The 27040-nt window shown below is 33.6% G+C and overlaps 1 protein-coding gene across 1 annotated transcript in view; it reads left to right on the top strand.

Moving 5' to 3' along the window:
• The window catches only part of LOC145292007 (ras-related protein Rab-18-like), a gene marked incomplete in the record, with an annotated part of 169663 nt that overhangs the window by 54490 nt on the left and 88133 nt on the right, over window positions 1-27040 (top strand). Inside the window, 1 exon segment of the mRNA XM_080137995.1 lies at window positions 17505-17623. Coding sequence (XP_079994121.1) covers window positions 17505-17623 — 119 coding nt within the window.

Genomic DNA, 27040 nt, shown 5'->3' with positions numbered 1-27040 from the left:
TCGGATTAAAAAATTCCTTGAACAATAACATTTTATAATTTTAAATAAAACAATCAAACTGTATAGCATGCTCAACAAGGTTTGAAATATTACTAAACAATATACTTTTTATTGCTAGAAAATGTTTAGTTCTGCTTAAATTTGAACTGATTTTAATTTCAATTGAATTAAATGAGATAAATTACACTAGTCAACAACAAATTTATTATCTGCATTCTTTCAGCTGATTTAGGATGAATCTGATACACTGAGTCCAAAAATAACATTGGTTTTGCTCAATCAGGTCAAGTTTTTGAACTATGGCTACATGTCATTTTTTACCTTTTTTTTTTCATGCATGTGTGAAGCATTTTAGAAGTTGGTATGGGTAAAATGTAGAATAATTGTTTTTTCCATGGGGGTAAAATGTTGAATAATTGTTTTGATCAGATCTAGCAGCTCATCAGATATCCAGAGTTCGAAAACTCAATGAATGGAATGGAACTGGAAGTGTGGAAGACATTTGTTCTAGTAGTGAAGAACTTTCTTGGCTTCAATAATAAAGTTAGAAATTATGCAGAACTTGTCCATCACATGCTGACTGCTTTCAGAAACCTGGGCTGCAACATGAGCATCAGGATGCACTATTTTCACATATGAACCAGTTTCTGGAGAACCTGGGTTCAATGAGTGATGAGCAGAGGGAGAAATTCCATCAAGACTTGAAACAGCTAGAGATCAGGTATCAGGGTTGCTGGGATACATTCATGATGGATGATTACTGTTGGAACCTGAAAAAAACCCTCCTGCCACTAAGTATTTCAGGAGTTTGAAGATATGGAAATTCAAACCCTGAAGTTCAAACAATGGTGAAGCAACATGCACGTACTTACCTTTTTCAATGCCCAGCATTCAGTTTTCAATAATCAATGTTTCTATCAGGTAATCAATATATGTTGGCAAAACATTTTTTCTCTTAAAAACATGTTTAGGATTATATTTGTCAAATGTAATTGATTTTGTTACAAGATCTGATTTTTTTTTCAAATCGACTTAGCACAAAAACCTGACCTGGTGGAGAGAAAAGATTCAGCAGTGCAAAAATACCCTTACTCAGTTATAGAAATCTAGACAAGATTCAAAAAGTACAAGATTGTTGGCCAGTGTTATGTTCAATTCTTTTCCTTTTTATATAAAAGAAAAGAATTAACTTTAAAAGTTCTATACCGCTTTTAACTTGTAATGGTATTAGACAGAATCAAAGTTGTAATGTTCATCTCATTCTGCTAAAGCATAGCTCTGCAACAATTTTTGTCACCTGGGATTGCTACAGCAGGTGAACACTGATGTATTATATTATTCAGAGAATGTAAAAAGCTATCGTCTGCTTTTGATCAAAAATTGCATGCTAAATATTGTTAAACCTAAAAGTCATTAAATGTAAACAGTATTGACCAGAAAGCAAAGTTGTATGTAAAAATATTATGTAGAATGTAAAGAAGTGAATATTCATGTGTTAATGACATCAAAGTTTTCAAAATAAAATATGTGTATTCTACTCTCCTGCCAATTTGTCAAGAATACTATGTTTCTATACAGTATGTGTAAGTCCATGAAAATGAATACTTTTACAATGGAAAATATAAAGTTAAATAGTAGCTTTATGTATCTGGTGTGACTTGGGAAGGCAATTTCTATATAACATAGCTTAAAAACTTGAAATAAGTGTAATAAGATAAATCTATATATCTACAAAAGTGAAATTGTCTGTGTGTGTACATTTCCCTACCAAACTACTCAGTCAATTTTTAGTCTACAGATTCAAGATTTGACATAAGAGTATCAAGATTTGGGAGAATTTTTTTAATCTGTTTTCACAGAGAAATTTGGCTGCCAAGGGATCAAAGTTCAACGATTTGAACTTTGAAAACTCTACCAATGCCAATTTTGAGTCTAAACACTTGAAATTTTAGATCTAGGTTACTTGGACATGGATTAAACTTTTTAATTTGATTTGAGCCCAAAACAATAAATGTTATGGGGTCAAAATTGAGGTCAAAGTTAAAAATATTTTGACCTCTGTGGTCTCCACCAAATTACTCAGCCAGTTTTTAGTCTAAACATTTGAAATTTTACATAAAGTGTTTTCAGATATAGGGCAAGCTTTTTACTCAGTTTTTGGTTGAAAATTTGGCTTCCAAAGGGTCAAAGTTCAAAAGATTTGACCTTTGCGGTCTCTAGCAAACTATTCAGCCAATTTTGGGTCTAAACATTTGAAATTTTACATAAGTGGTATTCAGATATGCAGCAAGCTTTTTAATCAGTTTTTGGGTGAAAATTTGGCTGCCAAAAGGTCAGGATTGAAAGAGTTGACCTTTGCAGACTCTACAAAACTCCTCTGCCAATTTTGGGTCTAAACACTTGAAATTTTAGATGTAGCTTACTTGGACATTAGTCAAACTTTTTAATATATATATATATATATATATATATACATAAAGTTATGAACATTACATAGGGTCTGAGCAAAGCCGGGCTGAACTACTAGTGAAAAACAAAAGTATGAATAATGTAAGCGACTGTTATAATCAATTGTCTTATTAGCTCTAAAGATCACCGTTTGCTGAATGCCAATCTGTTATTTTGTCAATCAAAAATGTAAACTTTTACAAGAGTAATACCTGAAAGTTTGAAAACTAGAACAAATTTATTTAATTTAAAGGAAAAAAAAATTGGGAAAAAAGAAAAATATCTATAAATCAAATCATCTTCCTCTGTAGCACAAACTTGTAAAAAAGAAACCAACAAACCAAAAACTATACAGTCCCCCAACTGATTTTGGCTATTTTCCCCATTTAAATCCCTGGCCTGATACCGTTTTATGACAAACGATGCATTAATTTGAATTCAATATCATTCAAAACACCTATTTAGACACAAGTATGAATTTTTGGAGAAAAATAAAAATGAACCCCAAAAGGGGTGTTTTTTCACTCCTAAAATACCCTGAGGCTCAAGCCCCACAATTTTCCCAGGGTAAAATATTACGTTTCCAGATATATAATCATATGGTCTTGCTTTTGGGAAGTTTTCAGCAAAATCTAAAGGTTGGAGAAGATTCTATTGTGAGAACAACTACCAAGATGAGATCGATAGTCCAAACAATTAAAATTAATACCAATCATAATCTCAAAAAAATTTAAAACAATTTAACAGGAATGCATCAAATTTATAGAAATTTTGTTCAAATGAAAAAGAAATAAATTTGGAAACTTTAGAAAACCGAGTAATGCTGATAATTTTTGTTATTAAATGAAAAAAAAAAATGAATAATTTGCCGGATTGCTGCGTTAATTTCTATTTCAGTCACATAAATTCTTTAGAGTGAAATGATTTTGGCATTTCTTCCAATCAAACTATCTCTACTTAAACCATATTTGTAATAATAATAAAAATGATAATTTAAAAAGAATAAGTTTGGCACTTATGTATGACACAGGCCAGAATACACAATTGCCAGACTATGATTATTTTTCAAGGTCAAATGTTTAAGAAAACAATTTAATAAAAATGATATAATAAAATTTGAATTTAACTTGTAAATACTATTTAACAAATAGCACGGGTTGTTAAATGCAAAAGCACCAAATAACATTTATTTTATCAAAATAAAATTGTAAAAATTGTGCATTATATGGGTTGGGGCATTTTGTTTTGTTGGGTTTCATTGAACAATTGATAAGGAACGCAACTTTTCAACCTAATTCAACAGTGACAATAATTAAAACAATATTTTGTTAAAGTTTTACTGTAACTCCAACAATTTTTTATCAAAATTATATTTTCCTCTTACGGCAACTTCTTTCTGTAAAATTATTTGAAAAAAAAAAAAAAAATCCAATGATGCTTCAATCCAAAAAATGTTTGAAAATTGTTTGAAAAAAAAACCTCCAATGTTGCTTTAATTTTTAGAAAAATTCTATTTTCTTACGATGAGTTTCTGTTAAATTGTTTGAAAAAAAAAATCCAATATTCCTCGAGTTAGACAAGGTCGGTTCTGAATGTGAGGAAAGGAACAAAAATAAAATGTCTCAGTCTAGGATTTCTCCTCCACTAACTGAGGACAGAAAAGAGGATGTGTAGTATCAGAACAGATACTACACTTTGCTCTTAGCCAAAAGGCCAAGTAATGTTGCTTTAAAACAAAAAATGTACTTTTTCAATAAATGTTTTTACAATTATATTTTGATACAATATTTTTATTTTTTAATACATTTTTATACAATAACTTTTGGCTTTCAAGTATTTTGATGTTATCTATTTTTTTTTTTTTTTCATTTATTTTGTGTTATTTGACCAAGAAGAAATTAAGTGTTATTAAATTTAGATGAGAAAACAATTCAATGACTTTTTTGGTAAATGTAAAGTTTAAGTATGATGCTCTTTTTTAACATTATTATTTAGAAACCTATTAACATGGGAGGGAAGTGTTTTGTAACTATTTCAAGAAAAAATTGGAATTATCGTCCCTAACAATGACGTTGTCCATATAATGCATAAGTGCCAAAAAAAAAAGTTTTCGTTCAAATTCAACATAGAAATTAATATCCTTCTACACTGAGGCTATTTTTAGAGTGCCCCTTTTTGGGGAGCTTGATTTTCCCCACATTAATAACCGATCTTGTGTCTAACTCTGCCCTCATGGGGAGCAAAGTAAATAGGAACAATGTTTGAAAAAAATAAAAACTTAACAATCAAAGGGAAATAACCTAAAAGTTTTATCAGAAACAGAAACAAGTAAATCAGAATTTTTCATTTTGATTTCAAAATATCCACATATATTTTTTTTTTATTTTTATTTTATTTTTTTTTTTTTTACCCCCCTGGGGATAAAACCAAAATTTTTCCAGGTTCAGATATTACATTTCCAGATGAATATCTATATGTATGTGGTCTTGCTTTTGAGTAATTTTCAGCAAAATCTAATAGTCGGAAAAGATTCTTTTTTTTTTTTTTTTTTTTTTTTTTTTTTTTACAATTTTGGATTTTAAAAAAAAACATTTTTGACCGCTTTTAAACTCCTGCAGACACAATCAGAATTTTACTATCATCAAATATCACGTTTTCAGATGTATATCTATGTGGTCTTGCTTTTGGGTAATTTTCAGCAAAATCTAATGGTCAGAAAAGATTATTTTTCCCAAAATGTGCTATTTTTGCCCATTTTGGGCTAAAAAATAACCACTTTTACCTCTTTCGACCCCCTGGGGAAGAAACCAAAATTTTTGCAGAATAAAACATTGTTTCCGGATGTATATCCATGTGGTCTTGCTTTTGGGTAATTTTCAGCAAAATCTAATGGTCGGAAAATATTCTGTGTACCAAAAAGTGCTATTTTTGGCAATTTTGACCGCAACCAGAATTTTCCTCTCATCAAATATTATGATTTTAGATGTAAATCATGCAGTTTTGTTTTTGGGTAATTTTCAGCAAAATTTAATAATTGGAAAAGATTATATGTCCCAAAAGGTTATTTTTTGTGATTTTGGACTTAAAAAAAAAAATTTTTGACCCCTTGGCCAGCAACCAGAATTTTCCCAGGGTCAAATGCTATGTTTTCAGGTGTATATCATGTGATCTTGCTTTCGGGTAATTTTTAGCAAAATCTAATGATCAGAAAATATTCTGTGTACCCAAAAGTGCTATTTTTGGCCATTTAGAACCCTTTTTATGCAATCCAAATTTTTAGGAAAAATCTGAAGAATGTTACATTTGTCTAGTTGTATTTTGGAAAAATGTAATGAGTAGTTATTGAAAATTTTTGGAACAAACAGATGAACGGACAAGGGTGAATTCTAAGGTCCAAATTCGACTAAGTCGGTGGCCCAATAAATATAAAATTATTTTCATCTAATTCATGCAAATACTAAATATTACATTTTCCTTTCCATTCCAAGATTTGTGTCACAAAATATCTTTGAATTGAAATAATCTATTTGAGAGAATAATACTTTAAAGTTTGAACAGAGAACAAATTTATTTGAATTTAAAAAGGAAGAGGGAGAAAAATATTAATTAAAGAAATATTTTTCTCTGTTAAGCTAGCACCACCTCCAATCATCGTTATAATCATGATATTCGGTTTAATATCCGTTTTACATGCTGTCATGACTTTAAAAAATTAACTTCTAGTTTAACTTTATTTATCTTTATCTTGTGCATTTTTATCACTTCCTCCCATATTTTTCCTGTAAACTGGACTGACTACCTTAACGGTTCTTATACATTCTTTTAACATGGCCATACCATTGAAGTTTCCTGTTCTGTATACATCTTTTGTCCTGTCACAAATTTGCTGACTGCAACCCCATGTATCCTCTCAAATAGATACTAGAAGGCAGTGGTTTAGGATCAAGTGTGTTGAGAACATCCTCACTACTGATTTTTTATTGGTTAGTGAAATTAAGTAGGCCAAAAATCTATTGACAATAGAAACCATGTACAAACTCAAATGTAACGCTTTAGAAGAGTCATTCAGAGTTGGAAATTTTGTCTGTCAACAGAAGAAATCAGGATAGTGCTGCATAAGCAGGAGGTCACTTATCACAAAAGAATATCCCTAAAAATAAGTGGAAAAACTATCATGACCAAATATCCTGACTTTTAATTCTGCAGTAATCCCAAAGGAAGTGAAAATTTCTGAAAAAGTTGAACCTACATAAGAAACCCTTTGCAGCATTTCAAATGTCGGAAGTTTGGCTACCTTAAATCATATATAAGGAACAACAAGGATGTTGTGAAAAGGATTTGCCACACATTGAGGAAAAAAAATTGAAAAGAGGAAAAAAAAAAAAAGAAAAAAAAGAGTATTACACCAGTTTCAAAATACTTAACAAGTAAATCATGACAGTGAAATTTGTCATTTTCAGAGGCTTATATGAAGTCTCAATCCTATGCTACTGCAGTTGGAGCCACCATTGAAAAACAGTAACAAAATAAAATTTCCTTAGTTGTGAAGAAGGACACTAATTGCAATGAACTGGTGGATAATTTACTAAAATTTAGATCAACCCAATGACTGAGGTTTCAGAAATTGTTACAGGACACTTGGTTTGAAAGATCAGGAAAGCAGAGTACCTCAAGTGACACTGTAATCTCTATATATAAAAATGTAATTCTTGGTTCGGTTAAAGTTTATACAACCATATTTGTACATTACCAGTTTATTTGAAATTTTCAGACAACCTATCTTTAGAGTCGAGGGATGTTTTTATGTTAAAATAAATTTACATCGCCAATTATTAAAATATTAAATAAAATAATATTTTCGTAAGCCATTAGTGCGAACCTGTTTTGTTGATAGAACTGAACTTCCGGTTCGATTCATTTCACACCCACGAATTGACGAAACGAACTAGAAGATTTCATTTTCTGTTTACTCGATAAGTAAAAAAAAAACAAAAAAAACATAATTCATTTGTTTATCTTTCAAATTTTTTAATTTAAACATTTTTCTTTATTATATCATGCAAAAAAAAAGTTTGTCACTTGCTTTTTGAGTCAAAGTCGTTTTTTTTTTTTTTTTTTTTTTTTTTCCAATATAAGAAAATATTAACTTTTTTTTTATTATGTTTGGTAAAAGTACACTTTTTTTTTTCGAATAAATTTTACGGATTAGTAACTTGCTTAAATAATATTTGGTGCTAATGCAGAGAGTGGTCGGCGCTATTTTTTAAATCGTATTTCCACATTTAATTAAAGTTTTATTATATGTTTTTTTAATTCGATTGTAAGGTTAAAATACAGATTAGGTACAAAACACCCTCCTCTCCCCATGTTAAGAATGGCTTTTTAAATAATAACGTTATTATTTCAGCACGGATCACTCTCTGCATGAGTACCGTACTTTCACCTAACAATTTAATAAACAAAACATGATACTTATGCAGAGAAAGTACCGTGCTAAAATAATAATGTTATTTAGAAAGCCATTCTTAACATTGGGAGGGTGTTTTGTAACTATTCTATACATTCACCTAACAATTTAATAAACAAAAGATGGTACTATGCAGAGAAGGTACCATGCTGAAATAATGCTATTAAGCCATTCTTAACATGGGAAAGGGAGGGTGTTCTGTAACTATTTTATACTTTCACCTAACAATTTAATAAACAAAAGATAGTACTACCGTTATTTAGAAAGCTATTCTTAACATGGGGAGGGAGTTTTGCATCTATTCTATACTTTCACCTAACAGTTTAATAAACAAAAATAGATAGTACGTATGCATAGAAAATACCGTGCTGAAATAATGTTATTCAGAAAGACATTCTTAACATGGGAATGGTATTTTGTAACTATTCTGTCCTTTCACCTAACAATTTAAAAACAAAACATGGTACTTATGCAGAGAAGCTACCCTGCTGAAATAATGACGTTATTATTTAAAAAGCCATTCTTAACATGGGGAGAAGAGGGTGTTTTGTAATTATTCTAGACTTTCACCTAACAATTTAATAAACAAAAATTAAACTTAAGCAGACAAGGAACAGTACTGAAGCATTAACATTATTTAGAAAACCATTCTTAACATGGGGAGGAATGATGTTTTCTAACTATTCTGTACTTTCGGTGCTAATGTAGAGAGTGATCCGCACTATTTTTTAAATCGTATTTTCACATTTAATTAAAGTTTTATGTTTTTTATTCAATTGTAAGGTTGAAGTACAGATTAGGTACAAACCCCCTCCCCTCCCCATGTTTAGAATGGCTTTTTAAATGATAACATTATTATTTCAGCACAGATCACTCTCTGCATGAATACTGATTAACGTTTTGTTTTTTGCTTTTTTTACTGTATTTTTTTTTTTTTAAGAAAACCTTTTTTAACAAAAATTGAAAGTACACGTTTTTTCTTTTTTTTTTACAGAAGTTGTTTTCATATAAGAAAATATGAATGTTTTTAAAGAAATTGGGTACTCGTGCACTTATTGATCCGTGCTGAAATAATAACGTTATTATTTAAAAAGCCATTCTTAACATGAGGAGAGGAGGGTGTTTTGTTCCTATTCTGTACTTTAACCTTACAATTGAATAAAAAAACATATCATAAAACTTTAATTAAACTTGGAAATTCGATTTAAAAAATAGCGCGGATCAGTAAGTTCATTAGCACCAGAAATTGTTAGGTGAAATACAGAAAAGTTTCTACCAAGAAAGCCATTATTTTTTTTTGCTATTCTTACCAAGGGGAGGGGATGGTGTTTTGTCACTATTCTGTGCTTTCAACTAACAATTTATTAAAAAAACAAAAGGTAAATTTTCACATTAGGTCCCCCTCCACAATTTTTAACATGGGTAGGTTGGGGGTGTTTATTCTGAAAGCCGTTCTTAACATCGGGAGAATGGTGGTATTTATTCCAAAAGCCGTTTTTAAAATACGAAAGACAGGTAAAAGGTTAAAACATGTGGTTAGGCATGGGTGTTGTTTATTCCGAAAGCCGTTCTTAATATGGGGAGGTTGGGAGTGTTTATTCATGGCCGTCAGTGAATTATAGTGCATAGTACAGAATTATAGTACAGGTCTTTATATCTCAAAAACTAATTGCCTCTGCAAATTTTAAATGAGATTTTCTTATTCAGCATAGTCGAAAATTGTGGAGGTGGACCTAATGTAAAAAAAAATACCCTCCCTCAAAAAAGATATTGTGAAATTTAAATTTAAGCGCGGTACTAAAAATAAAATTAGACAGAAAAATACACCTTTGGGTTTGTACTTGCACAAAGTCTTAAAAAAGTTGTCAACAAAAACAAATATATAACAAGTAAATATTTTCAAAGGCAAGATAAGTTACTTTTCTACCTAATTGGATAATTTTTAGTGTTTTTATTGGGTTTGTACTACTGTACATATAGATTCGAAAAAGTTGTCAAAAAATAAATGTATAACAAATATTATCAAAGGCAAGATATGTTACTTTATTACCAAAATGGATAATTTTTTTGTTTTTTTAATGTAAAATGTTTATTCGGCTCAAAAAAACACAGCGTTTACTGCTATATTTTAAAATTACAAATGGCAGCAGACTGTGTTAAACACATTAGGTTTGGGAAAATGAGTTAAGACTAAAAAACTATACAAAATACTGTTAAAAACCACCGAATACATGTCTGCCTATGTCACAGTAACATATATTGAGTGAGTTCCTGGCAGTATTTTGTATAGTTTTTTAGTTTTAACTCATTTTCCCAAATTTAACGTGTTCAACAGTCTGCCGCCATTTGTATTTTTCAAATATACAGATAAACACTACATGTTTTTGAACCGATTAAACATTTTACACTATATAAAAACACTAAAATCTTATCCAGTTAGGTAGAAAAGTAACTTATCTTGCCTTTGATAACATTTATTTGTTATATTTATTTTTCAACAACATTTTGTTTCTGTGTTTAGTACTACAAACCCGTTTTATTTACTATAGCGTTTAGTCGGCTCGAAAAACAGTGTTTATCAGTGTATTTGAAAAATACGAACGGTGACGGACACTGTTGATGATGTTAAGTTTGAGAAAAGTATTTAAAACTAAAAAAATTATACAAAATACTATCAGAAACCCACCGAATATGTCAGCCCATGTCACAATAACATATAATCAGTAGGTGTCTGACACTGTTTTGTATAGTTTTTAACTGAATTTCCCAAATTTAACGTATTCAATAGAGTCCGCGACCATTCGTTTTTTTCAAATACATAGATAAACACTGAGTTTTTTAGCCGATTAAACATTTTACATTAAATAAAAACACTAAAAAATTATCCAGTTAGATAGAAACGTAATTTACCTTACCTTTGCTTTCATTTATTCATTTTTGGACAACATTTTCAAAACTGCGTATAGTAACAACCCCCGCCCCCTTACCCAAATATTAATTAAAAACTCACATTTTTAAATACAATAAAAAAGAAAACTATTTAGCGTTTCAACGTTTTAGCAACTTTCGACTTAATCCACTGAATGTTGGTCGAGCCCAAGCCATGATTGATGGTAACTCCCGAGGATCCGGATCCAATTCTGCAAGAGTACCATTTTTTTTTTTTCATTTTCGCCTTTCTTTTTTTACTTTTTGGAGTGGATTGCTGTACTAAGAATATAAGAAACATGCATTTTCTCTTTTTATTAGATTTTTTCATTACACGAAATTAAGCCACAGCAACACGTGGCAGGGTACAGCTAGTGTCAAGATAAATAACATTGTTAAAAAAAACTTGCCAATAACAGATTGCTCACTGTATATAAATGACTTCTTAATTTGCTGCTATGCATTTGACAAAACACAAATTACAACTAGCCATAAATAAGATCAGCAAATGGGTTGAAGAAAACAGTAATTTGTATATTTATTTATTTGCAGACTGTTTTGTTGTTTCACAATGTTTGGGACAACTATTCCTCTGGTCTTCGTCAGGTGGTGAACATTGTCTGAAGATAGGGATTTCAATCATTTCCAAAGCTGGCCAAAGGATTAGTTGACTAAAACGTGGTGAGATGACGACAACAATTATGGAAGACAGTAATTAATGAGGATACAGTTGAGAGATTCAGCATTCCTATCTTGTCTGACGAAGGCCAGAGGAATAGTTGGCCAAAACATTGTAAAACAATTATGAAGATGAGGCTAACAATCTGCAAATAAAAAAATAAAATATATAAATTACTTATCTCAAAGAATTCCAATAATTAAATAATATACCATTAAGTATCGACCCGATGATGGAAGATCAGATAACAAAAAATTTGGGTTTATAAGACCAAAAATATTAAACTTTGATCACCCTTCGGGGCCCGTGGCACAATGAATAGAGATGTTGAATCTCTACAGTTCCAGGTGAGCATTGTCTGAAGATAGCGGTTTCAATCCTACCCAAAGCCGGCTAGAGGATTAGTTGGCCAAAACATGGTGAGACGACAACAACTATGGAAGGCAGTGATTGCTGAGGATACAGTTTAAGAGATTTAGCATTCCTATCCCGTCGCGGTTAATCAACTGATGATGGCCAGAGGAATAATTAGCCGAAATGTGAAACAACTATGAAGATGAGGATAACAGCCTGCAAATAAATAAATGAAGAAAACAGGTTCTAATTTTCTGAAATCAAGTCAAAGTTTGCGCATTTTTGCAATTTGCACAAAAATAATCATCCATATCTGAAACTAAATGGCAGCCAAATATAATTTCCTTGGTATTATCTTTGACGAAAAAATTGTCTTTTATCTCTAATGTAAGATATCTCTCATAAAAATGCACAAGGCAATTACTCACATTGATTGTGGATAAGAAATCTTACTAAAACTGTATTGAAATATGATTGAAATTTACACAGTAAAAATGTCTGGTGCTACCAGATCAGACTGTCTATTGGCTTCCTGATATGAAATGCACCTACATCGATTTTCTGTTTTTGTTTTCTATTCTCTTTTGTAAAACTTAATTATGTTCTGCAAAAACAAAAACAACAACCCCCTTCCCCTCTCCTTTCCTTTTCCTTCCCTACTTACCAACCCGTGGCCCCCCCCTTTTTTTTTTCGCCCTGTTGGTAGAGCACTACAATAAGCCGACTGCCCCCCTGCAGAGAGTAAAAATCCCTCAATGGAGCAACCAGTTAGTTGTGGGTTGCTACCCGTAATGCATGGTAACACATTACTTCGGCCCTTACTTCGGCTAGACAGGCGGTCGGAGAGGCCCGATCCAACCAATCGGTCAGTCACGCCAAGCCCTAGCACTTACACCCAAAGTACCAACTACCACAACAAAGAACGAAACTTAAAGGTACTCCCATCTTTATTTTTCTTCTCCCACTACAAAAAATAGGCAAACCAGTAAGTGCTAGAAGGCGGTGGCAAGGGTCAATCAATTGGAAAGACCAGAACTCAACACTCCATTTGAGCAAATGTATTTTTGAGGACATATTGAACAGAAAATATAGTGCTTGAGAACTCCTTACCAAAAGAGTATATCCTCCACATAGCCCTGATTTTGGACTGGACTATACCCCAATTTTGGACTCCAAGGTGGGTAGAGGGTATGGTTGATGAAAAATAAATCCCAAAATCCATGGCTGATAAAAACAAATGCATCTCCCTCAAAACCCTTAAAAGAAACCATTCCTGACTCTGACCTCTCAAGCTCAGATGAAGAAGAAAAATTCAAAACTAGAAAAACCGTTTCAACTATAAACGAAGGAAACTTCCCACGATTCTTGGTCATTGAATTAATCGAAAATAAAAAAATTGGAAATTTATCACCTTTCCTAATAGAAAAGACATTATCCACAAAAAGTAAACCAAAAATGATCAAAAAAACAAAAGATTTCCATCTTTTGTTTTTTTTTATCCTTTTTTTATCTTTTACCTTTGCCGAAAACTCATCATCAAAACACTACAATAGACAATTCCAAATACTTAAGAAATTTGGAGAAAAGTACAAAATAAACTTTAACTCCAAAAACCAAGAACCTTACAATGAAATCTTCTCACTCAATGAACTAGAAACCGCCATAGAAAAATCCCATAACTCAGCTGTAGGACCAGATGAAATGCACTACAGCTTCCTTAAAGAAATTCCACCCAAACCATTAAAACTCCTTTTCAAAATTTATAATAAAATATGGGAAATAAAAGATTTCCCAACTTCATGGAAAAACGCAACAATAATCCCAATACCCAAACTGAGAAAAGATACATCAAACCCAGAAAACTACAGACCAATAGCTCTCACAAGCTGCCTATGCAAAACGTTTGAAAGAATGATTAACTACCGTCTTATATGGTATCTAGATGACAGCAAAATAATTTCTGAAATCCAGTGTGGATACCAAAAAAATCGAGGATCACTAACCTCGAAAATTATATCAGAAGCTTTTATCAATAAGGAACACGTAGCATCTGTTTTTTTTTTTTTATCTTGGAAAGCATATGAAACTACCTGGAAACACGGTATCATAAAAGATCTCCACAACATCGGACTAAGAGGCAGATTATCTGAATTCATAAAAAACTTCCTAACAGACAAATCTTTCTAAGTTCGCATAGACTCAACTTTATCAGACCCACAAAATCAAGAAGGAGTGCCCCAAGGCAGCATATTATCAACAACTATCTTTAACATAAAAATCAATAACATTATAAAAGAACTCTCTCCTGATATACAGCTCCTAATATGTAGATGAGACGTTTGCTTCGCCGGCTGTGTATTTGGGATTTACTCTTTTATTCATGTTGAATTCACCTATTCGTAACAACCATCATCATCATCATGATAAATGCTCCTTCATATATATTCTACATGTACGTGTATGTGTACATGCGTGTATTTATGAATGTATGAGTGTATGTGCATGTTGTCATGTGTATTTGTTCTTACGTATGTATGTTTGCATGCATCTGTTTGTATGCATGCTTGTATGTGTACGTGTATATCTTTATGTGGGGTGGAGAGGACTCCCAAAAGCCCTGTTAAGGTAACCCCTCTGGGTGAAGCAAATCTCTGATTTAAAAAAAAAAAAAAAAAAAAAAAAAATACATAAAGCGGGAGACCAGTACCCGCTTTAAGCTGGTCTGCAGTTTGATTTGTTGCTGGCTATCTTGCTCATGCTTGTTGCTGGATCTCGACATTTTGAACCGAGAGAGAGACTTAGCTGTCGTACAAAGCTAAAACTCTATAACATCATCTTTGTATAGATACTTCGTCAGGCATTTGTCTATAAAAATTGTGTGTGGTGATGGAAAAAGTGTCATGTGTGTAGCCCTGAAATGCTGGAAGCATGTAATAATTGATCTGCCATCATTCTATATATGCATATGTGTGTGTATGTATGTATGCATGTTAATATATGTACTAGTGTATGTATGTGTATGTATACCTATTTGTATATGTATGTATATATGTATGAGTGTATATATTTTTATTTATTTATTGTGTATACATGTTTATGTGTGTTTGTATGTATATACGTATATATATTTGTGTGTATGTATATGTATATATGCATATATATGTATGCGTATAGGTGCATATATGTGTATGTATGTATATGTGCATACATGTGTACATATATGCATGTGAATATGTATGTATATGTATATGATAGTATATATGTGTGTGTATGTATGTGTTATATGTATTGTGTATATATGGATGCGTGTATGTTTATGTGTATGTATGTGTGTATATATATGTATGTATGCCAAGGACCGTCTTCAATGTCATGTCTGCTTGAGCGTGTGAATTCGCTGGCAGGACTAAAAAAAAAAAAAAAAAAAAAAAGGTAATTTTCAGGCTCATGGACTTTCAATGACTGAGGGAGTGGCACTCGTCTGACAAAACGTTGCAATCATCATATGTAGATGACTGCTCAATCAGCTACAGATCTAAATATACACACACTATTGAAAGAAAACTACAACATAACATAAATAAAATTAATAAATAGGCAACTAAAAATGGTTTCAAATTTTCCAAAATTAAAACAAAATGCATCCATTTCTGTAACCAACACAAACTTCACCCTGACCCAACCTTACAGATTGAAGGCGAAAAAATTCCATTCGTAAATGAACACAAGCACCTGGGAATCATTTTTGACAAAAATCTAAATTTCATTCCACACATCAATCACATCAAAACCAAATGTAATAAAGCATTACAACTTCTACGAGTCATCGCCCATACAGATTGGGGAGTTGACAAGAACACACTACTATATAGAGCATTAATTAGATCAAAAATAGATTATGGTAGCTTCATATATCAATCCACCAGAAAGTCATATCTAAAAACCCTCAACACAATATGCCACTCTGGACTAAGACTAGCACTAGGAGCATTACCAACCTCCCCTGTAGAAAGCCTGTATGCAGAAGCACATGAAACTCCTCCAATGCTTAGAAATCAAAACCTTGGTCTAAAATACTACACAAAACTTACAGCCAACCCCACAAACCCAGCACACAATAGCACTTTAAATCCAAACCGTAAACACCTTTTCGACCAAAAGAAAATGCAATCAAAACCTTTGGACTTAGAATAAAATCGATTTCCAAAGAAGCAAGTCTACCCATAACTAAAATTCACGAAACTATCCTACTCAAACCCCCTCCCTGAAAAATCATATCTCCTAACATCGACCTAAGTTTAAGTAAATATGAAAAGAAACATACTCATCCAATAACTTATCATGATAATCTTGATAAAATCAAAGAAAAGTATCCAGACCACACACACATCTATACAGATGGGTCTAAACAAAATAACGCAACAGCCAGTGCAGCAATACTAAAAAACAATCAAACCTCCTAAAAGAAACCTCAATCTTCAGTGCTGAAATACATGCTCTAATCCTAGCTCTCAAACTCGCCTCCAATAACAGAAAAAAATAAATTTATAATCCTTTCAGACTTCCAATCTACTCTAAAAGCGATTAAAAATGAAAAGATGGACAACCCCCCCCCCCTAATCGCAAAATTACTCCAAAAATTAACTGAACTAAACAGTAAAAAAGAAATAATTTTCTGCTGGATACCGAGCCATTCCGGTATTAAAGGTAACAAATTAGCAGATTCAGCAGCAAAAAAAGCCTTAAATCTCCCAATCGATGCAAATTTTAAAATTCCATATATAGATCTAAAAAGATGTATCAATGCATATACAACAGAGAAATGGCAAACCTACTGGAATGAACACCCTAACAACAAACTTCACAAAATCATGCCAAAAATCAAAAAACAAGAACAAAATACAAAACTAAACAGAAGAGAAGAAGTCAAACTAACAAGAATAAAAATAGGCCATACTCACTTAACCCACTCATATCTCCTAAAAAAAAGAAAGCTAACCCATCTGTATACCTTGTCAAACACCACTTACAATCAAACACATATTAATTGAATGTACTGATTTTGTAACAGTAAGAAATCGATTTTACAAAGAAAACAATATTAAAAAGTTATTTGATAAAAACAATCCCTACACTATACTCTCATATCTTAAAAAAATTGGCCTTTATAAAAAAATTTAAAAAGAACCCTTTATACAATGGTTCTGGATATGACCTAAAACTATATGGTGAGGCCTTGGGGAGTGTGGAGCCACCCTTTGCTATTGCTCCCAGGTCCACTCTGACCCAGAGTGGTAGTACCTGTTAGGGTCCCAACTATGGGTTAAATAGAATCCGACTTAAAAAAACAAAAAACAAATATACTCCATTAAAAATCGTTCCTCAAAATAACTAGATTCGGCATTAAATAACCTGAAAAAGGTTGATATGCCGTAAAACAAAAACAATCAACCAACAGTAAAAATGTAGTAGGACACAATAATAGCATCTGAATAGTATTTCTCAAACTTCTTGAAAACATTGAAAAGTAATTTTGTATCTATCATTTGAAATAAAAATGTGTATATACAAGTTTTATTTTAATTATTAGACAACTCTACATTTTTAATTATTTTTATTTTTTTACAGTCTATGATGTCTCAAGCAAACAATCATTTAACAAACTTGATGCCTGGTTAAATGAGTTGGAGACATTTGCTACAAAGCATGATTTGGTCAAAATGCTGGTTGGAAATAAAATTGACAAAGTGAGTATTTGGGCTTTAACATATATTTCAGAATTGTGTTTTGTTTTTTTTTGTTTTTTTTATTGTATTTTTATTTTTGTATTTTTTTCACAAACACTTCGCATTAACAAGAATGGCAAAATAACATTGAAATAATATATATATATATATATTAGTAATACACGCGGACGAAAAAAATGCTTTGGATAATCACAGATTTCAAGGTAGTTCTACTAAAATAGCCATATTTTTAAAACCAAAGCACTTCAAGACTTCAAATTACTACTGTTTTGTTCGGAAATGAACATACTTTCAAATGAATTAATAAATATGAATGTACATTATATATTTTAAGAGTTTTAAGCAAATAAATTGATAAAAATGTGAATATCATAAAATGGCGTTTTCGGTAAGGTTTTGTAATGACCCTCCCTGTTTTGTAAAGGCCCGTACCATGATTGTATGAAGAATTTTGTCATGAAATTTGCGAACCAATCAAAATACTGTCAAGTGTCCAAAATATGTTTGACCATTTCTTTTTTTGTCGTGTTAAAAATAAGACTTTAATATGATGAGTATCGAACATTTTGAAAAAAAATTTCATCGGACACCCACTAGTAAGTAAATCATTCTTTTTACTATCTTTATCAATTAAAAGTATTATTCTATGTTGAGTAGGACCACGGTAATTGATAATAATTTAAAAGGACCTACCCGAAAAAAAAATTGTTTCTATTTCTCGAGTTTTGTCAAATAAAGTTAGTATTATTATTAGCAGCAGGAGCAGCAGCTGTAGTATTAGTCATAGCACAGTATAAACAACACGCGTTCTTTCATTTTTATTCACAAACGAATTAAGAAAAACATGAAAATATGCTAACTTGGCCTTTGGGACAAGATCAAAGTGTAGTGTCTGTTCTTCAGATGCAGCACTTCAATTTCTTGTTCTGTCAGTGGAGGAGAAATCCTTCACGACTGAGACAATTTTTATTTTTGTTCCTTTTCTCCACGTTAAAAAACGACCTTGGTGTCTAACTCTGTCCTGTGGGGAGGCATTGTAAATAGGAACATGAAAATATGAATATAAATGTTCTGATATGCTTGATTAGAGCTGCTAAGCAGCTCAGCTGCTTTGTTATCAGAATAACATTAGTTTAGAACTATTCGGTTTTCAGAATGTATAATAACAACCAATTCGGCAATTATGAATCCATTATAATTTCTCACATTTCTGGTCAAATTTAAAAACATGGTTAAAAAAACAAAATAAACTTTTGTAGATATATAGCTTGCATACACTTTTATTCATTGCATTAGTTTTGAACAGCGAATTAAAACAATGTTTTACTGCGAACAGCCACAAATGTTTTTTCAAAATCAAAAGATGTATGAAAATCTTGTTTGTATTACTATACACATAGATTTGAAAAAGTTGTCGAAAAACAAATATATAACAAATAAATGTTATTAAAGGCAAGATAAGTTACTTTTCTACCTAACTGGATATGTTTTTAGTGTTTATATTTAATGTAACCTGTTTATTCAGCTCGAAAAACAGTGTTTACCGATGTATTCGAGAATTTAAAATGGCGGCCAACTCTCTCTTTGAGGCGGTAAGTTTGGGAAAATGACTTATAAATAAAAAAACCAGACAAAATGTTGTTAGAAACTGGCTCAATATATGTTACCGTGACATAGGCAGATATATATTCGGCGGGTTTTTAACAGTATTTTGTCTAGTTTTTTTATTTTTAACTCATTTTCCCAAACTTACTATGTGAAAGAGATAGTCGGGGACCATTTTTAAACTTTCCAATACATCGGTAAGCATTGTATGTTTTTCGAGCTGAATAAACATGTTACATTAAATAAAAACACTAAAAACATATCCAGTTAGGTAGAAAAGTAACTTATCTTGCCTTTGATAACATTTATTTGTTATGTATTTGCTTTTTCGAATCTGTGTACAGTAATACAAATCCCGTTATTTTTTTTTTTCTACTTATTAAGCAAAAGATATTTTTACCACCTGCTTTATACGGCCTATGGAATAAACACCTTCAACCTCGAAAATAGAAATCAACAAATTTATGGAATTTTCTTTGAAATTTCGTAACCCAGATTTTTATTAAATTAAAACTAAATATAACATTTGCTGACTTATTTACCTGTCGAATACACACACACACATACACACACACACACACATATATATAACTTTCTAAAACACTCTTTAACCCTAACAATAACACTAAGTTCGAGTGGCAATCCCTTCCCCCCAACAAAATACCTCTGTAAGCCACATACAAGCGTCTAAAACAAACAAGCAAAAAATAGATCCTTCATTATAGAAAAATGCACATAAAAAATAAATTGGTTAACTGTCCTAAAATGCTAAAATGGCCTGGAAATGATGAATTATTTGAAATTAATTTTTTGTGAAACTAACCGCCCCCCCTCTAATATAGTTTTTGTTTCTGTCAAGTCTTCAGCATGTTCACACATAATTTTCCTTAGCCCTACAATTAATTCAAAGTCCGAATGGCAACCCTCCCCATATTCTCATTGCATAGAAACTCTCTTAAAACCATACATAATCGTCTTAAAAAATATAAAACAAAAAAAAAACAGGATTTATCTCCCATTAAAAAAAAAAACAGTTAACTGCCCTAAAACGCTAGAATGACCTGTAACGAGGAATTATTTTACATTAAATTCTTAAATAATTTGTTTATCTTTCATTAAAGTTTTTCATGGCATTTCATACATAATTGCCTAAAAAGGTAGAATCACATTTTGGAGGGGTGGTCAGAAGGGGTTGGGTGGGGTTAAACAGAAAGTGTTAATCTACAATAATACCAAAGAAATATTGCAATAAGACAGGTCGATTTTGGAACCCCGGTGAGGCAATGGTGATGATAGTTGGGTTTGACATAGAAAAGACCTACACGTAATATTTTTCTCAAAATCGTTATCTTTGCTTGAGGAAATGACTTTAAAAGTTGAAAAATTGAAGCTATTAAAAAGTTTTTCAGTGAATTGTCAAGAATGTCCCGTACTGTTAAGAAAATGGAATCATTCCTTAGAATAATTTTTTAACTACATTTTTAAATAAAATGAGTGAGGATAATGCATTAATAAAATAAATATTAACTGCAAAGGCAAAATTATGTTTTTTTAAAAATAATATTGACCAAAGTTTGCTTTTTCATTTCAAGAACTTTTTTTGGGTGGAAACATTTTAGATTTCACCGTCGCAAAACACGCTCATTATTGATATTAAAAATTAACATTTGTTTAATTTAATTTGAAAACATTACGATTTAGGCTTAATTATTTCGAAAGGAAAAACGAAAAAGACTTGTTTAAAATATATATTATTATATTTCAAGTGTCTGCAGTGAATTTAAACATTTGTTTTATCTTTTTTAATTTGTTTTTCTATTAGGTTGACACAAAAACAATGTCATTTTTTGACGTTCAAATGAACGTCAAAAGCATTATTTTGCACCAACCTAATATTTCACATCAAATACTATTTGAAATTTTTATTAAAATATGCTAATACTCCAGTTTTATATTAAAACAACAACAAAAATATAGCCCATACAATTTTATTCTACACATTCTTTACAAAACATAACCACGTAAATTTTCAAGTTTTTCTACTTAATAAAAAATACTTTGCAGAAAATTTGTCAAATTTTAATTTCTTTTAGTTTTAGGGAGTAATTGTTTTTAAGCAATGTTTTGCTTCTAAAATTATAGTTTTAAAATCAGATAACCCACAAAGATTAATACAAGTAAATAAGGAAACTCCTTTAAAGGTTTTTTGTTATGTGTGCATTATTGTGCTAAAATAATTTTGTTATTTAGAAAGCCATTCTTAATATGGGAAGGAGGTTGTATTGTAACTATTCTGTACTTTCACCTAAAAATTTAAACAAAAAATCAAAAAAAATTAAATTTAACTTGAAAATACTATTAAAAATAGCAGAGTAACATAGATGCACAAGCACTGGTTTTTCAAACTCTAAACACTAAACACTCGTTTAAAATGGCACAGCTACAGGAAGAATGAATCTCTTTATGGATAAATTCATGTTATCGAAGGCAGAGCTAAAATCTGCTAAAAATGTCTAAGCTGAATACTATTATGCCTCTGATTTGGTTTGATCCTCTCTCTTCAATACATCTAATTCAACTCTACAAAGTTTTTCATTATTTCTTATAACTAGTAGCACTTATTTTTTTTACATATGAAACTGGAAGATAGCCTAATACAGTTTCCTTCAGTTATAATCCATTTATTTATTTTACTTTTCAGATTAGAATGTCAGTAAAAGCACGACGTTCAGTTTTAACCCGTGGTTCACAAAATTTGCTTGTCCACCTTGTCATTTGAATGAAACAGTACCCCCAACTTCACAACAAGTCATCTAGTTTAGTTATTTCCTCGAAAACAGTTATCCCCACTTAAAAAATAGTGAGATTTCTAAGTTAATTGCCAAGGAAATAATTAGTATTTGGCAAGTAGTCAATCCACAATTGCCCTTGTTAAGGTAACATTACATAGGACAGAAGGTCAATATATTTTGCTATAAGAGGGCCAAACAGATTGACAGGAAATCTCTTGCAGCAATCAAAATGAAAAAATGAAGGAACAGCTAGACAGACTGTTTGATATATCTTCTTGTAGCTGTAAACTTGAGATGTGATGACTTTGCAGTAAAGTGCAAGACAGAAAATTGACAAACAAGACACATAATCTGCACTTGTCCTTCTAACAAGTGTAACCCCTCTAGCTCAGGTGCATAGGCTCGTGATTGAAATGCACCTGTAGCCAATACCTGTGGCGCCACCCGTGGTTTCGTCTAGTGGTCGAATTCGTCTTCGGTCTCCTTCCGGTTCTGCTTTCAAATCAGCTTCCAACCGTCACCTGGGCTATTGGAGAAATATATTGCATTCACAACGGCGTTCCAATCAAAGAAAAGAAAGTCAAAACTTAATTGGTTTTCTTAACATAGAATTGATTATTGCCTTTGATTTTACAAATAATAATTCAACACTGGCCTAGTCATGCAACTTAGGGGGCTGGCGGTTTTGTTTCTTTTACCAAGTTCTCCGTTCTTCATCTACCGTCAGTCCACAGGAAGGGATCAGCGAAAACAGACACCAATTAGCCAAGTGTCTTGGTTTTATCAAATCAGTCGTTCCTCCTTCCACCTTTTTGGAGTTATTCTTTCTTTCCTTTCCTCTCCCTCTCTTCTTTTATCGTATCAATTTGTACTCCCTTTTCCTTTTTCCTCTCCTTCTCTCTCTGTTTCCCTAATTTCTACTCCTTCTCTCGGCTTTTATCTATACCAATTTTTAACTCTCATTGCACTGAGGTGTTACTTATCGTCATTAGGAGCCATTAGTCACCTCCAGGTCGACCATGTCACTCAACAGGGTTTTACCTCTTCGTTGTTAACAGATTTTTAACAGCCATGATAAATTCTCATTTGTCTTTCTCTTAAAAACCCCACCCCTTGCCCTGATGTGATAAGCGACAACTATTTATCTCCATGAGTGAATGGTCAAACATGGCGACCCTGTATTGCTTTTTCTGCCAACTCGAGAATCTCATTATCATATTTATTTATTTATTTACTTCCCATCAAAATATTCCTATTTCTTCTCTCATAAACATCTGTTTTTCCTTGACCAAGTGTCAGTATGTCCCCCCCCATACCTCCTCCTCTCCCATCCTCTATTTGAAAAGCAGGATCATCTGGTGTCGCCAGGGATCTCATCATATCTGCCCCTTCCTTTCACTTGTCAATTAGTCATAATTGGCATATATGCGACCTGCACCAGAAGCCTGATCCTAACTAGCAATTTTACAATCAGTCAATAAAAAGCAATTGATAAAAATTATCCATTTACTATGCAAAAATGTTCTTGGATCAGTTGTTTCTGGTGTGAGGGGTGACATAGCAAGAGAGAGAAAAAAACAGTAATAAACAACCAAAAATCACAATCTGCCAGCCAGCCCCCATACTCTAAAAAAAAAAAAAAAAAAATCGAATGAGAATTAACAAAAAACAAAAAAAAAAAGGATAATTGTTCACTCTAAAGTCCAAGAGTCTTCATATGGATGTCAACCAACATCAACAACTGTTCTCCTCTTTCTTTTTTTTTCCTTTTTCCTCCCCTTGTCTGTGTTTGTGTATGTGCATGTATGTGTATTTTAGATCAGGTGACGGGAGAAATGACAATTCGATTTAGGGACTAATCATACAATGAAAATGTCTTTCAGTTCCTACAAAAATGAGGTTCCTCCCACCTCTTACATTTACGCGTCATTCTCCTCGTCTCTCTGTTACGTCCCTTTTTCTTCTTTTTTTTTTTTTTTTTTTTGACAATGTCCAACCTTACAGCAGGTGCCATTGTTTCGGCTACCATCTTGGATATCTCTTTTGCAGGTGGCATTCCCACCTGGGCCTCAGTCTCCTTTATCGGAGGCTGCAGCTCTTGTACTCTGTCTTGATCTAGACATGGTGCACTCATTGGCATCCCCTTTTCACTCAGGTGCTCGTATTGTCCGTGTCTTAGTTTTACCCCACCTTTTTCTATGTTTTATCCCAGGCCACTATGTTAACCATATCCTTACCCCCTCTTGGGTTCTGTTCACCTACAGGACATAGTTCTCTGAGCCTCTGCCCTTCCGATAGTGTGACGCACCCCCAGTGCAACATAGCACTGCAGTACCTGTCTAACGCGGTCCACAGGCAACCTTAAATCATGCAGTAGCTCAACCTGCATTTTCAATAATACGTCTCTCAACCTTCCCGGGGCCACTATGCTGGGGTGACAGGTTTTCCGATGACAACACATCTAACTGCGCACATACATGTTCCGAGATTAATATCAGCGACTGTCCCACCGGCTACAGTCAACAATTTAAAATATGTCTACACCAGATAGTCCAGTTCTTACAGTCCTGTCATTATGACGTCAATTATATTGGTCACTTCTCCTCTAAATATCTGCACCTGGAAAAATAATCCTCTCAACTGGCCCTGAACGCGGTCACCTCCACCCTGGTGAGATTTGACACAGACTCACTATTTTCGCCAACGGTGCCAGCACTTTCGGATCACTCTCTATTGTTTCTAATTTCTCCGCTGAGGAGATTTCTCATCCTTAGTTATCTCCTCGCCTGCTCGGTCCAACCACATGTCACCGGACCAACTTGGCAGTTAACGCCTTGCTATCGCACGAGAAACTCTATCCTTTTCTTTCAATTAATCTCTCCAGGTGCGAACATCACGCACCTGATTTACTCGCAATGGAAAAATCCATCTAAAATTAATACATCACCTTTTGCGCACAATTGAGTGCACCACACCTCACTCAGTGATGCTAATAATTATTTCTAATTATTTTCATTCGGTCTTGCGGCCTCTTTCTGACTGAGGCAAAATTCCAATTCTTCCAAAAGTCAGTTTAATCGCCGAAATTAATGCTTCTAATTATCCTCAACTGAACTACCCTAAAATTTGTTCAGTTTAGTGGCGAAATCCTTCCAGACTGAGGTACAAAAATATTTTTTTTTTTTCAAAAATCAATTCAACTCTCGGAAATTTATATCTCCACTTTTTTTTTTTTCTCGCTGCATACACAAAACACAACTCCGCACAGTTTAATTCTTACAACAGCGTTCAACATCGCTACATAAAAATACAGCCGATATCCAGCTAAATGTTTCGTCAAAGTTCACGAACTGCTCAATTACGTAAGCCTCCTCTCAAAAGTAAGTGCCGATAACATCACGTGGTTCTCTTGACAGTCCAAAACTGCTTCCCCACGATTTAATTATTACAGTTTTCTTTCAACTGGGAATATCTCAGGCCAAGCCTTTTTTCGACAGTTTAAATTCCTCCAAGACACTCTCGCTCAATACGCGACTTTCTCGTGCTAAATTACTCTCTCTGTTTGCCAATTTAATCACGGCGAGATACTTCTAAATTACTTATTGCTCTTTTCTGCTATTCAAGGCGGCCCCCCACTGGAGCTTTCCGTTTTAGTCCTTAGCTACCTCCAAGGTCAGTCCGCAACACAATCTGCCAACAGTGCAAACACATGGAGGCCCTCCATGCATCCACAGAGAAAACAATTGCACCACATTTCAACCAGGAGATGTCGCTCCAAGCTCCCGTCTCTGTCCTACTGACCCCCACTGGTCCTTGGTGGAAGGACGTCACACTACTCCTGGGACAGGGAGTACCTTGCTCCCCCCAGCCTCGGTTCACTTCTCCCCATTTGCTGGAGCCAGGAGATAGGTATTAGACACTCTTCATCCCATTCGCTCGACTCCTCAGCTGACTCTGCGGTCAACTGCCATTCAACTCTCTTTTCTTCACGAGTCGTGGCTGCTCTTCGTGGCCTCCTATAGCTGGTGGAGTGGAACCCTGCAATTTCCCGTTCCAACTTTCCGTCCGTCTCTATATTTCTAGACTCTATAGAGGTTGTCTCTCTTGTCTTAAACCGTCGCTCGGTGTCGTCCCTATAGTCGTCCGGAACTCTGTCCTCGTCTCGCGTTTGACTACCCCCCGGGATTCTTTATCTTTTTACCTGTCTCCTTCATCCAAACTTGGTCACCCTGTCTTAACTGTCTAGTAAACGCTGCCTTTTTTTTCTTCTTGACCTTCCTGGTCCTATTCGTCCTATCGGCCGTCGCCTTAGGGACCGTCCCTGATTCTCGGACCACTGGATCTGTAAGAGTTACTCCCTCCTTATTTACCTTATACCTCGCTACCCGGTTGACTTGGGACAATTTTCCTCCCTGTTCCTTGGTGCTATTCACCTTGCCCATACAGGACCCGACCATTCTTGGGGGAAGCTTCCTGTTGTTGTCAGCTCCCACAGGAAGAGGGACAGACCTCATGTCACCTAGTGGTATCTCCACCCCTCTCACCGTTAGCGTGTCTGGATTAAAACTCAGAGTGGCTCCCCTCGCTCGGAGCCAATCCTCTCCCAGAATCATTTCGTTGCATAGCCCGGATACCACATACAGGGGGAAATTCTCTTTCTTTGCGGCCGTTCGTACGGGTAACCATACCTTCCCTGCCACTGACATCCAGCTACCGTCGGCCTGACTGAGCTCCACATCCGACGGGTACAACTTTCTCCTCCCTGCTACCATCCGACAGATGTCCACGTCTATTAAGGATATTAGCGCTCCGGTGTCAACCAGAGCCTTCACCTGCGTGGCTCCTATCGTCACATTACAGGTGAGTTCTCCTTTTTTGGTGAGCGGAGGGAACACCTGGGCTCTCCTCTTCTCCTGTTTCAGGGTTCTCTCCTGGTACCCCGCTCCCGTGAGCATCGCAACTTGTGACAGTGGTTTCTTTCCAACCCTACCTGTCTGCCCTACCTCTCTTTCTCGACAGG

This window comes from Euprymna scolopes, chromosome 13 (genome assembly GCF_053919585.1).
Source record: "Euprymna scolopes isolate OS-2025 chromosome 13, ASM5391958v1, whole genome shotgun sequence".
In the NCBI taxonomy this organism is placed as follows: domain Eukaryota; kingdom Metazoa; phylum Mollusca; class Cephalopoda; order Sepiida; family Sepiolidae; genus Euprymna; species Euprymna scolopes.
The sequence above is the reverse complement of the archived record's forward strand: the minus strand, read 5'-3'. Positions and strand labels throughout refer to the sequence as shown.